Source organism: Mus musculus, chromosome 7 (assembly GCF_000001635.26).
Source record: "Mus musculus strain C57BL/6J chromosome 7, GRCm38.p6 C57BL/6J".
In the NCBI taxonomy this organism is placed as follows: Eukaryota; Metazoa; Chordata; class Mammalia; order Rodentia; family Muridae; genus Mus; species Mus musculus.
Genome location: NC_000073.6, coordinates 75,111,566 through 75,123,627, shown reverse-complemented (window position 1 = coordinate 75,123,627; position 12,062 = coordinate 75,111,566). Strand labels below are relative to the sequence as shown.

The 12,062-nt window shown below is 43.3% G+C and overlaps 1 protein-coding gene across 8 annotated transcripts in view; it reads left to right on the top strand.

Annotated features, from left to right (window-relative positions):
- Nucleotides 1–8,734, top strand: part of Sv2b (synaptic vesicle glycoprotein 2 b) — a 194,369-nt gene extending 185,635 nt beyond the window's left edge. For all 8 annotated transcript variants that reach the window (NM_153579.4, NM_001109753.1, NM_001360573.1 and 5 more), the window contains 2 exons: nt 3,544–3,703; nt 5,850–8,734. In NM_153579.4, the coding sequence (NP_705807.2) occupies nt 3,544–3,703; nt 5,850–6,033 (344 nt within the window). In that variant the 3' untranslated portion in view covers nt 6,034–8,734. The remainder of the gene's footprint in view (nt 1–3,543; nt 3,704–5,849) is intronic.
- The last annotated feature ends 3,328 nt before the right edge of the window (nt 8,735–12,062 follow it).

Here is a 12,062-nt window from a genome sequence, read left to right as displayed (position 1 = left end):
ATTCTATGATGTGTGTACAAAATCGTGAATGAATAGGTGAATAAATAAAAAACTATTTTAAATTGCAGATAATTAGCTTAGTGTTTGTTGGACAGACTCTTGTTGAAATATTTGCACATATGGCCATTTGATTTTGAACATATGCTTTTCTCTGGGTTTTGGTTTCCTGATAATATGAGGAATAATAACTGGGAGGATTTTGTGAGAGTTAGACATAATATAGCCCAAACGTCTTACAACACTTAGTATGTTGCAGGCTTTTGAAGTGGCAGCTGTATTCACATCTGCCTTGCCTCCTTCCAGCAGGATGTGCACCGCTGGATACTGAAACACAGCACTGTGAGGGGTCTAAAGAAGTGACATGTGTGCACTGAGGGTCAGTGAGAGTGTGCTCTAAGTGTGAGCCAAGAGCAGTGCTAGGAAAGTAGGAGGGAGGCACATTAATAAAGGAACCATTAAGGATCCGCCTTCAGGATGTTGTTGATTGAGAAAATGAACACTAAATTATCCAGTGTCGGAACACAAAGGGAAACAAAATCAATCACATTGTCATTTTATTGGAGAAGAGAAAAGAAATCAAGTCTTGGCGGGAAGAAATCTTCCTTGGCATGTGGATTGATATTACTTGATATTACTTGATATTATTACTGTAACTAGGAGATGAATATTCAGGATGATGAACACAAGATGTGCCTGTGATCTTGGCTCTGGTATCTTATTAGAAAGATGGGAAGTTGTCTCGTGGGTACTGCAGACTGAGCTGCCTCTGTTAGGGGGAAATGTTCTTGTCAGGAGACTGTTGAGAGAGAGAGAGAGAGAGAGAGAGAGAGAGAGAGAGAGAGAGAGAGAGAGAGAGGGAGAGAGAGAGAGAGAGAAGGGGAGAGGAGGGGAGGGGAGGGGAGAGGAGAGAAAGAGAGGAGGGAAGAAGTGGGGAGGGAGAGAGGGACAGAGAGGGAGAGGAAGGTGGGAGGCACATGCACATCCATATCCATATATATATATATATATATATGGAGAGAGAGAGAGAGAGAGAGAGAGAGAGAGAGAGAGAGAGAGAGAGAGAGAGAGAGAGAGAGAGAGAGAGCTCAGAGCACTAGATGCTCTGTGAAGATTCCTTTCTCCCAGGCCACCATGGGATGGAGAGAGATGCTTTGAAGCAGCTTTCTAATCTGTGCCCCTCAGAGCAGCCTGGCTGCTGCAGCTTTGTCCTGATCCTCCTCAGAGCTCTCGTCTAGGAGAAGTCATTTCTTGTTAAGGGCAGAGTAGAAGTTTTCCTAATGAAGCTATTAGCTACACCCTCATTTATTCATTTAATAAACATTTATTTATACAGTCCTTACTCTGCATCAGACTGTGGAGGACGCTGTGGGAATATAACAGTAATTGAGACCATCAACATCCTCATGTTTAAAGAGCAAAAGATGGATTGGGAGACAGACACAACTAGGGATTCCATTTAGCCAGGATGCTGGTCTGCCAGGCTGGGTTCCAAGCATTTCATAAGCCCCACGGGGTGGGTACTATTGATATTAACATTTTACAGATGGGAAAATGAGACACTGCAGGAGCGGGTAGAGGACATTTTCAGAGCCACACAGAGAGAAAGTGGTGAGGCTTGAACTTGAACTTAGACCTCTTAATTAGAAGAGGAATTGAGATTATGGAAACGAAGGGGCAGTGGACCGTGCACGTCTACGGTAGGAGCAGTTAGCACGGAGTCGAGGAAGCTCCTTGACCATAGCATACTTTGGCAATGGTGTTTTATTAGTCAGGATGTATTAGCTAAGCCTCACATTGATCTCTTGGAGCAGAGCATGTGCTTGGAGGGAATTGCTCTCAGGACTCTTGTGGCCCATAGATGCCAGCTTCCTTCCCTGTGCTTCCCTCCTGGCTGCTTACAGCCCTGTCCCTTCCCAGAGGGGGCAGTATCTGGGTGGATAGTTATTATTCATTAGCTCCTTTGCCAGGCTTACACTTCCCACTGTACTTACAGCCCCGAGTCCCTGTGTGACTCCAGGGTGAGATCCCATGAGGAAGGAGGTTTCTGGGTAGTCAGAAAAGCATTTGGATTCCAGGCAAGGAGGATACTTGTTCCCATTGCCCTGATGGTGGTGGGAAGCTCACCCACTTACTTTTTGGCACTCACTACTTTTGCTTTACTTTTGGCCTCATCCGCACATTATTCCAGACCCTTTCAGGCCTGTAGTCCAGTCAGTCATGACCAGAGCCAACCCAAGACTTTCCAAGCTTCTCTGGGTGGAATTCTTGGGTTTGGAAAGGGTTTGCTACATCCAGTTTTAAAATGGGGTCTCTTATTACCATCTCCGTCAGTGGGATTCTTAGTCAGAGAGTTCTCCCTGAATGGTGTAGTTTTCCCTACACTGTTGATGGACAGCTTTACACATGTGGCCAGGGTCGGGACAAATGAGGGAGGCCAGACTCTCAGATTCTGGCAAAAGTGGGAGGCAGCTGTCATCCTATGGTGGCAGGAACCAGGGGAAAAAACAGCATTCACAGAGCCCAACGGGGTCTCAAACAGTAGTGGAAGAATAACCTGAAAGGAGCTGTGGTCCTGGAGGGACTTAGCCATTGCCAAAGATGGAGCTTCTAAAATGGGATGGTGGTCACTGAGCAGTTCCACTCCTCTGTCTTCCCATCATGGTGACAATGGTTCCCAGCTTCTCAGGAGGTTGCAGTAGGTTTTGGGAGGGCAGAGGGATCTCTGTGGTGGAGATGATGATGCATTAGTCCTGTTTCTGTTGCTATAACAACACTCTAGAAGGGTGTTTGCCCTTAGAAGGAAGACATATTTATTTTGATTCCCGACTTTAGATTTTGGTTCGCAGCCTTTGCCTCCATTGTTTGAGCATTTGTGTTGTGGCAGAGCATCATGACAGGGAGAATGTGACAGCACAAAGCTGTTCACCCTATGATGGCCTGGGAGCACAGGGAGCTCTTCCTTCAGATGCTATTATTAAATGATGAATCCATACATGATTAATCCATTAATGAGCCCAGAGGTCCCCAGAGGCTCTACTTCTGAGTGTGGCTGCCTTGGGGACAACGCTTCATCCAACATATATGCTTTTTGGGGGGCTTTTAAAATTCAAACCAGAACAGGTCATAGGTGGAGAAGCGGAACAGCACTTCTGGAATTTTCCCTTTGTAGCTGACCTGAAATGTATTCACATTGGAACGTAAGCTATGTGAGCTCTGATTCTTAATTTTATTTTTACATTTCTTTAAAAAAGCAGTTGACTCTTAATATCTTAACTTTTGAGTTGTATATAAATGTATATCCACTCTTTCCATGTGTACATGTCAATATTTACTTTTCCATCGTATATACTTGAATTTAAAATATGTGTGAGTTTATTTGTTCCATTTGTGCTCTTCCCAAGTGGAAGTTGGACCTAGTTACTCAAGTGACATGTTACTTCACCTGAGCCTGTGAGATTGGGGGTGTGGGCAAATCCTCTGGGGAGCAGACTCTGGGACACCACAGGCCTCACACTTCTTTCCACCTTCGTCTTGTCTCCATAGGCGGCTCCATGCTCATCTCTGCAGTCTGCTGCTTCTTCCTGTTTTTTGGCAACAGCGAGTCTGCGATGATCGGCTGGCAATGCCTGTTCTGTGGGACCAGCATTGCAGCCTGGAATGCTCTGGATGTGATCACAGTTGAGCTGTATCCCACCAACCAGAGGTCAGTTCTGACCTAACTTAAGTTACTCTGCTCAGAAGCTGAATCTTGGACCATGCATGGCCTTGGTCTTCTTGAAGTCCATGTTCCAAACGTCTCCCGGGCAATTGACTTTCTCTCCAAGATGATGTCAGTGGTCTGGGCCTGGGTAGGCTAGGGTTTGATAGAGTTGAGTGAGTGACAAGAACCAGAGGACAAACGTAAGCTGTCTCAGTGGAGGGGTAAGAGTGACTAAAGCCTTCTGTATCATTCGATCCTCATTGGAGCTAAGCTCAGGCCTGCCAATGGGAACTAAGGAGAAAACATGAAGACTTGGGACAATATGGATGGCGTGGGGCTCAACAAGAAGGAAGAGAAGGTGGATGGAGGCAGAGTGGTCCAGGGCTGCCAGGGTTTACTCTTTGTTTAAAAGCAGAAGGTCAAGTTCATTACCCAGTAGGTGTTTCTCTACTTGAAGGGGATCTTGAACTATACGTACAGTGGATAAATGCTCACAAGGATGGGCATAGTATGGAGGATGGGTGAGCTTAGTTCTGAAAAGTATTTTAGTGGTATTCCTAAAGTCAACAACAGAGCTTCTGGGCTTTGGCTGGCTAGCATACCATGTTTCCTGAGTCAAAGAATGCTAAATTTTATTAATAGTAAGGGACAGGATAGTGGTCATTGTTGAGTGGGCTATGGTTTTACAGGTAGGAAATTTAGGAAAGTGAAATGAAGAGACACATAGAAAACAAACAAACAAAAAACATCCTGAAATATGAATAAAACTGTAAACCTCTGCTACAATATAAAAGAAGACATAAAACAGAAACCAAGACATGCTTCACTGTCTTGAGATAATTTACTCTTATAAAAATATCAAGTTTCCTTTAATTCTTCTCCAATTACAATAGTCCATTCAAAATTCAGTGAGACTTTCCCCCTCCCCTGGAAAGCTGAAAAAAATCATTTTAAATTTTACTTAGAAAAGCAGGCATATAGAGATAGAAAATAAAGCAAACATACTCGCTAGGGTTGGGGCTGGAGCTTATAAACCCACCATGCTGCTCAGGTATAGATAATAGAGCCCAACCTCTAACCATAAATATATGCCAATATTTTAAACTTTTGATATAATGAAGAAGTAGTTTAATTGCAGCACAGGAATGACCATCTTGAGAATACTGTCCCAGTGGTTCTCAACCTTCCTAATGGTGCGACCCTTTAATATAGCTCCTCATGTTGTGGTGACATAAAATTACTTTCATTGTTAATCCCTAACTGTAATTTTGCCACTGTTATGAACCATAATGTAAATATCTGTGTTTTCTGACGATCTTAGGTGAGCCCTGTGAAAGGATCCTTTGACTCTTATAGAGTGAAAAATGATGCTCTATACAGTCGTGGTCAGGATAGGCTGTGTCGTTCATGAAGTTTATCACTGGAGTGTAATTTAGGGATAATAATTAGTACTGGGTTCTGCCATGGATGGCAGAAATTCCAAACAAGCATGGGAGGTTTGGCATTGCAAGGACTCTTCATCAGCAGCCTGAGCAGAAGGCTCAGGCTTCTATGCTTCTAGTCTCCCTTGCCTGGATTCCACCACGGTCCATCTCTGTTGCAGGAAGTAAGACAAAGGACAAAAAATAAAGGAAGAGAGAGTAGAAATTCGCTCACAACCTCTCTCAGGAAATTTTTCATGTGCACTCTGTCTCATTGGCTGAAACTAAGTCACGCTCACACAGCCAGCAGCAAGGGACTCTGGGAAATGTAGTCTTACAGTTGGGGACCTAAATTGCAGAGTGAGTTAGCAGTCTTTGCCACAAGAGAGTGTGCTCACACTTTATTTCGTATGCAGCTTTATTTTTTTGATATTTTTCTGTAAGCAAGTACTACTTGTAACTATTTTAATTAGAGATATGCTTGGGAAGATAAGGAAAGAGGCTTGAAGGCAATTCAGAATGTTAATAGCAGCTATTAGTCCAGGTATCCCTACATCTTAATTTCATTGAGTATTTCCAGTGTTGGCTAAAATGAAATCGCTGTTTTTATATTTAGATAAGAAATTGAGTCCCACACCTCCTCCTCTTACAACAAGGAAAGAACATACAGCCGTTCACCTAGCGAAGCCCAGAATTTCAGAATCCTCTCCTGTCCTCTTCTTTTGCAGGGCCACGGCCTTCGGCATCCTCAACGGACTGTGCAAGTTTGGGGCCATCCTGGGAAACACTATCTTTGCTTCTTTTGTTGGGATAACCAAAGTGGTCCCCATCCTTCTGGCTGCTGCTTCTCTGGTTGGAGGTGGCCTGATTGCCCTTCGATTGCCAGAGACTCGAGAGCAAGTCCTGATGTGACCAACCCACCGGGAAAAGACAGATGGGAAGATCTTTTTCAGGACACTCCAGCACAGCCACGCCTCCTGCCTCTCACTGTCTACAGGATACCGCGGACAGCACGGAAGGAGAAATGGACTTTGTGATCCCTAGTTTAGGACCCACTGCAGTTGTTAATACATTTTTAACTCAGGTGATTGACTAGGGGTGCCCAGAACCATCCTTGGGATCCCAGAGCTGTGTGCTTAGCTTCAGGTCTCTTCATCCCAGGCAGGGAGAGGACACTCCAGTAAACACACACAGTAAGCAAGGAGTATATGCTCCTCTAAATGAGGTGCAAAAAACTATTTGCATTTCGGACTGAAGTTGAGGACTAGAACCACTTAAGCTCCTCCATGCAGCTTCTGGGAGCCCAGTGACCTAGCAGATTGTCATAGTGGGGAGTGGGGTCAACACATACTGGGCTCAGAGAGCAGACTACGTATTTGCATTTGAAAGTATCACCTATCATATTTTCCTTTTGAAAACTGGCACAGTAGCCTTGAGGATACTCTGATATAGAAAAACCCAACCTTTAAGCAAAATGTATATAGACGGACTTTTCTTCCCAAGCATCCTGAACTTTGCATAACGAAGAGGTGATACACTAAGAACTATATTTATTATGGTTTTGCTCTTGTCAGAGCAACGTGAGGATGGGTATTATGTAAACTAAGTTTGTATATAAGAGTTTTGAGGTTTTATTCCCACAAATGGTGGCTGCTAAGGTTGCCAACATTTTAGCCATATTTGGGGAGGACTCTCCATTCAAGGTCGCAGGAAACTTGGTGCGAATGGGTAGCATCTTGCTTGCTGTCCGGAGGATGTACTTGGCAAGCCACGTGCCATTTCCTTTACCTGGGAACTTTTCTTCAAATTGGTAGGGCAGGTACTTCTCTCTCCTGTGTTGCTCATTTGTGAAACTCAGGACCATAGGTTGTTTGATGCTGTTTACCCAGAGAGAACAGGAAGAAATGAAATGAAAATGTTTTTATTTTTATTATTGGCTGCTTGCACTCCTTTTCTTTAGAGAGAACCCCCTCACAGATAACTGACTAAGGATGGGGAAAGGTAACCACAGTTCTTCAAAATGTGAGTTCTTCCTGTTTGATTTCAAAGAAAAACACAATGTACATTTATTATAGTGTTTAGGACCTATGAGAAATTTATGCTCTGTGTGTTGGCTCGGGGCGTTCGAAACAGGCCATTAGCATGCACATTAGGAAATAAAAGGCATGAGATACATTCGTTTCTTCATTGCTCCAAGGAAGCTTTTTCTGAGATCCAGGTTGGAACTTGAATGTGGAAAGGGGAGAGGGGGTCAGGGCTGCTCTGGCAGGTGCCAGCAGTCTGGAGGCTAGGCTGAGGGAGTGGCTTTTGTTCATCAGTACCCTCTGCAATGGTAGAGACAGAGCTAGGAGTTCCTGCCACCTGAGCTGCTCTTACCTGGGCCAGCAGAACGACTGACTGACTGACTGTAAGAACTAGTTTGCTCACGTTATTTGCAGCACACACACAAGCTGTGATGTGCTAATCTCTACCTATTAGAAATCTTCCCAAATCTAAACCAAACTAATGACTACATTGAGTGTTTTCTCAGTTCTGTGGAAATACTTAGATGCCAGGCCAGTTCAAGCCATCTTTGCCTAGTCCTCTGGAATATAAGTTGGCAGTGGGAAAGAGTGAAATCTTTGAGAACTTCCCATTTTCAAGTGTGGCTAACATGTTTACTCTGCTTCTCTGGTCCCCACCTCTTTATTTACACCACCATTACTTTCTGTCCAGGGAAGGAAGATGCATCAGGTCTGATGTGATAACCCCCATTACTCCAAATATAAATATATATAAATATACAGAATGTATTAATGCTTCTCTCGGTGTTTTATAGGAATTAACTGATAACGCTCTGTTGATAACGAGAAACTTTCTGTAATATAGCTGTGATGTCCTTTTCCATTTTCTTGTGATATGGAATGCATTGCTTAGGATCATGAGAGAATTGTATAAATCTGTGGTTATGTATCCCTCATAACAGTGTTCTTTAATGGGATAATAGACCTCAGTGCTCAGCTACCACTCAAGAAATGTACGAGACAGTTAGAATCCACATTTACAGTCAGATATATCTTGTAAACTTTAAATCTGACTAATTTTTAAAGCACAGGAGTGGCTGCAGTTATTTTAGGCTAACTGTTCTTGGTTTCTAAGCTCTGTCTTCTACATTACATTTATGGCTCCTTAACCTGTTTGCCTAACCAACCAAGGGCAATTCCCGTCCATCCATCACACGGGATGTGAGAAGGATGCAGCCATGGTCTGCAGCCTCTCTCATGAAGGGTTATCTGGCCATGGTACTTGGCTGCTTCATAACTTGCTGTCACTCCTGATGAGATAAGTGTGTCTTTAAAAATAGTCCCCGTGTCAGGTCACTGGGGTGTAATGTACAACATCCTTAGCCATCCATTTTTTCTTTTCTTTTTTTTTGCCCTGAGAGACTCCCAATGGCATCTATAGAGGACTAAAGAAGAGAGCCGTTCCCTCACTGAGTCAGACTGTTCACAGTTCATTATGTATTTTATGATGGCTTGTTTGGGAGCCGATACTTTCAGCAGTCTCAACTGTGTTGTGGGATCTCCTGATGCTGGTTTCTGAGCTTTTGTTTTATTAAAACTGATTAGTGAAAGAGGTGTCCTGGCTCTGAAATTTGTAGCACGTGAGCTTGAGATTACATAATAATCCACTCTTTGGGTTCCCTGGGTATTGGCTCATGACAAAAGAACGAAAATAACCACGAGTGAATCTTTAGGAACCGAGGTTAGAGATCATGTTACCTCACTCATGTCTCTTCTGCATTCCTAATGTGCTGGAATCCCTTCTTCTAACTCTCTTCTTTCATACGCAGACTTTGAATCATTTGGCCCAGGTACCCATGTGCTAGGACTGTATAATAAGGTCTAGAATGATGCTGCCTCCTTTTGTGGACTAACCCTCCTAGTTGAACCAGGCTTCTTCATATTTGCTCTATTAGAGGCCCCTTTCAGTTATAAACATGAATATCTTTGCTCTTCTTTGCTGTAGAGCATGCTGGGAAATATATTTACTGGATACATAACCATCATTTCTTCAAAGTGGAGTTCTTGGTACTGAAAGAAAATAGACCAACGAATCATTCCTAAGATTTTTTTTTGTTCATTAGAACCACCTGGAATGGAGTCTGGGGCAGTATCTCAGTGAGGTGCTTACTTGACAAGCATGAGGCCCTGAGTTCTATCCCCAGGACCCAACTAAGCTGGATGAAGTGGCCTTCTCCTACTTCTCCTAATCCCACTACTGGGAGATGGAGACAGGAGATCCCTGGTGTTGATGGTTAGCCAGGCTAGTCTAGTTGTCAAGTTTCTGGTGATGAAGAGACTCACCTCAAGGACGAGGGGAACAGTGCTTAGAGAGCGACAGCAGAGGTTGTCCTCTGTGCATGTGGACACTCATGTGCCTGTGCACCCCCACAGACACCCACATGGCTCTGAATGGACTGCCTGGCCCCGTCCCCAGTGATTCTGATTTAGTATGTATGGGACCGGTATGAGAATTAGCATTTTCAGCAAACGTGTACACTGCATGGTTGGTATTAGTCACTCAAATCATATTTGGAGACGCACAGACAACCTGCTTATACTTAGGCACGTTGATTTGTTGGGGCAGGAGTCGGGTAGCAGAGTTCTTTTGCTTTAGTATCAGGTCAGCCAGAATCTCATTCAAACCCATGAGAAGTAAGAACATTAAAAAGCACATTTCAAAGGTATTGAGTAGTGGCAGTCATCAATAGCTCAATGGTGTCAGTGGTGACATTTTCATCCCTAAAGATCACGGTTTCCCCCGGGCCTTGACCTTTAGGCCATATCTGGTGGTCCAGTTCTGCCTCGCCCTAGATGCACAGGGGTACATTTCACCTGGAATTGCTGATGTCTGCCTCGACTATTTCCACATGGTATGCGTGTGGTGACTGTGTTTAATAGACTTTTGCAGACAAAGATGCCATTGGCATATTATTACTCCCAGGGATCTATTATGAGAGTTTGACTCTAAAAGCTTTTCCTTACCTGGTGACTGTGACAGAGTGAGGTGGAACATGGCCAGCCGACCATCAACTGACCTTGCTTGGTGATGTTCTTGACAAAGACAGAAAGATTTCTCCTTTAGAGATAAGGCAGGATAGGGCAACTTCCTCCATGCAGACCTCACGGGACATAGTTTACAGATGCCTCCCCCAACCTCCCGTTCTTGCTCTTGTGTATGTACCTGATCCTATAAGCATTTTCCCCAAGTTAAAATGCTGGGCTACTATGGGTAGCTTTGTCATCTTTGGACCTAGCCCCAGAAACATTTGCAAATCAATCACACAGCACCTTTGAATTCAAGCAAGCTTAAAGCACATTTTGTTTAATTTGCAGAGGCATGGCGAAGAATTTATAAGCCTGGCTCTTGTGCGGCAGGGAGGCTTCCCCAAAGATTAATGACAGAATGAAACACAGACTAGAGCTGTCCCCAGATGCTAAATGGAAGAATGAAAGTTGTTAGTTATTGTAAGTTATGGGTCGGGCAGGGATTTATTTAGCAGACCCATCCTATAACCTCTGCAAGGTTCAGTTCATGAATAGAGAGTGAAGACTCTCTCTGTCACCTCACCTTAAATATGCTTCAGCTGACCACGCACCTTTGGGACCATGGGCTTAAGATGATTTAAAAATTAGAGGTCATAAAGACATATTGAGATGTCTCCTGCAGTGAATGCGGCCACCATGCTTGATAATTTCCTGTAGGTAGGGAGGTTTACTGAATCCCAGTTACTGTCCTTCAGAGGAACAAGAGAACGAGGCTTTCAAATAAGACAGCCCCGGCCTTCACTTGTGATGTATGTGAGCCTTCGCTCAGATTTCTTCAGATCAGCACTTGTGGTAATTTCAGCACAGTCTGAACATAAATGGCATTTTATTATAGCGAAAGGAAAAAAAAAGATTAGTGTAGAGTTAAATAGGTTGAGTTAGCCACCTGGCAATGTATACATATGCATGTGCTTAGCCAGGGAAAGAGGTGCATGCTGAGAAATGAGTGTTAGGCAGTTCTGAAGTTGTGCAAACAATAGAGTGTGTGCACATACAAGCAAAACTAGGTATAGAGTTACCAGGCAACCTAATCTTAGGGGACTGTCATTGTCTCTGTAGTTCATCGTCATGTAGATTTATAGATCTATAGGTCTATAGATCAGAGAATGTTGCACCATACATACGTGTAACTTGGACTTGTCAGCCTAAAAGTAAATAAATAAAATGGCCTACCAAGAGCATCATATCACAAAAGAATGGTTTTCAAATGAATAGAAAACAAACTGTTAAGCAATTGTCAAATGGATGGGAAAGGAGTCACATTGGTTAAAGTCCTCCCAAAGCATTGCCAATTTTTACTTATCCACAGAGTCCTGAAGTGGGAGCGCTTCCGTTAGAATGCATGGGACGTGTTTACTGGCACTGTTCTGATGGTTTTCAGAAGGTTCCCTTTAAAAACAACCTGTGTTCTTCACTTTGAACAGTGGAAATATAACATTGTTATAGCTCATGATTGTCAAAGCATTTTGGTAGTGTGTTGCTCAGCTGTGACTAGTGAGCCAGAGAAAGCATGTTGCATACGGAACTCTGACTGTGTGCGTGCCCATCCTGGGTGATGAATAGATGGCTTGAAAGGAAGCTCAACATTTAAAAATTATATTGTGGGAAACACAATGTAGATACTTATGACATACAGAAACAGGAAAAATGTCTCATATAATACACACACATACTAGACAGAGAGAGACATACAATTTTTTGTCTAATATACATGCTAAGTATGTACATATACATGTTTTTTAAAGCCTAATTTATTTATTGAATCTGAGCTATTTTAACATAGGCGTGAGACAGGAAAAGATACTTTAAAGACTGAAATATTTATCAGATACCTTATGCAAATTTCTCATT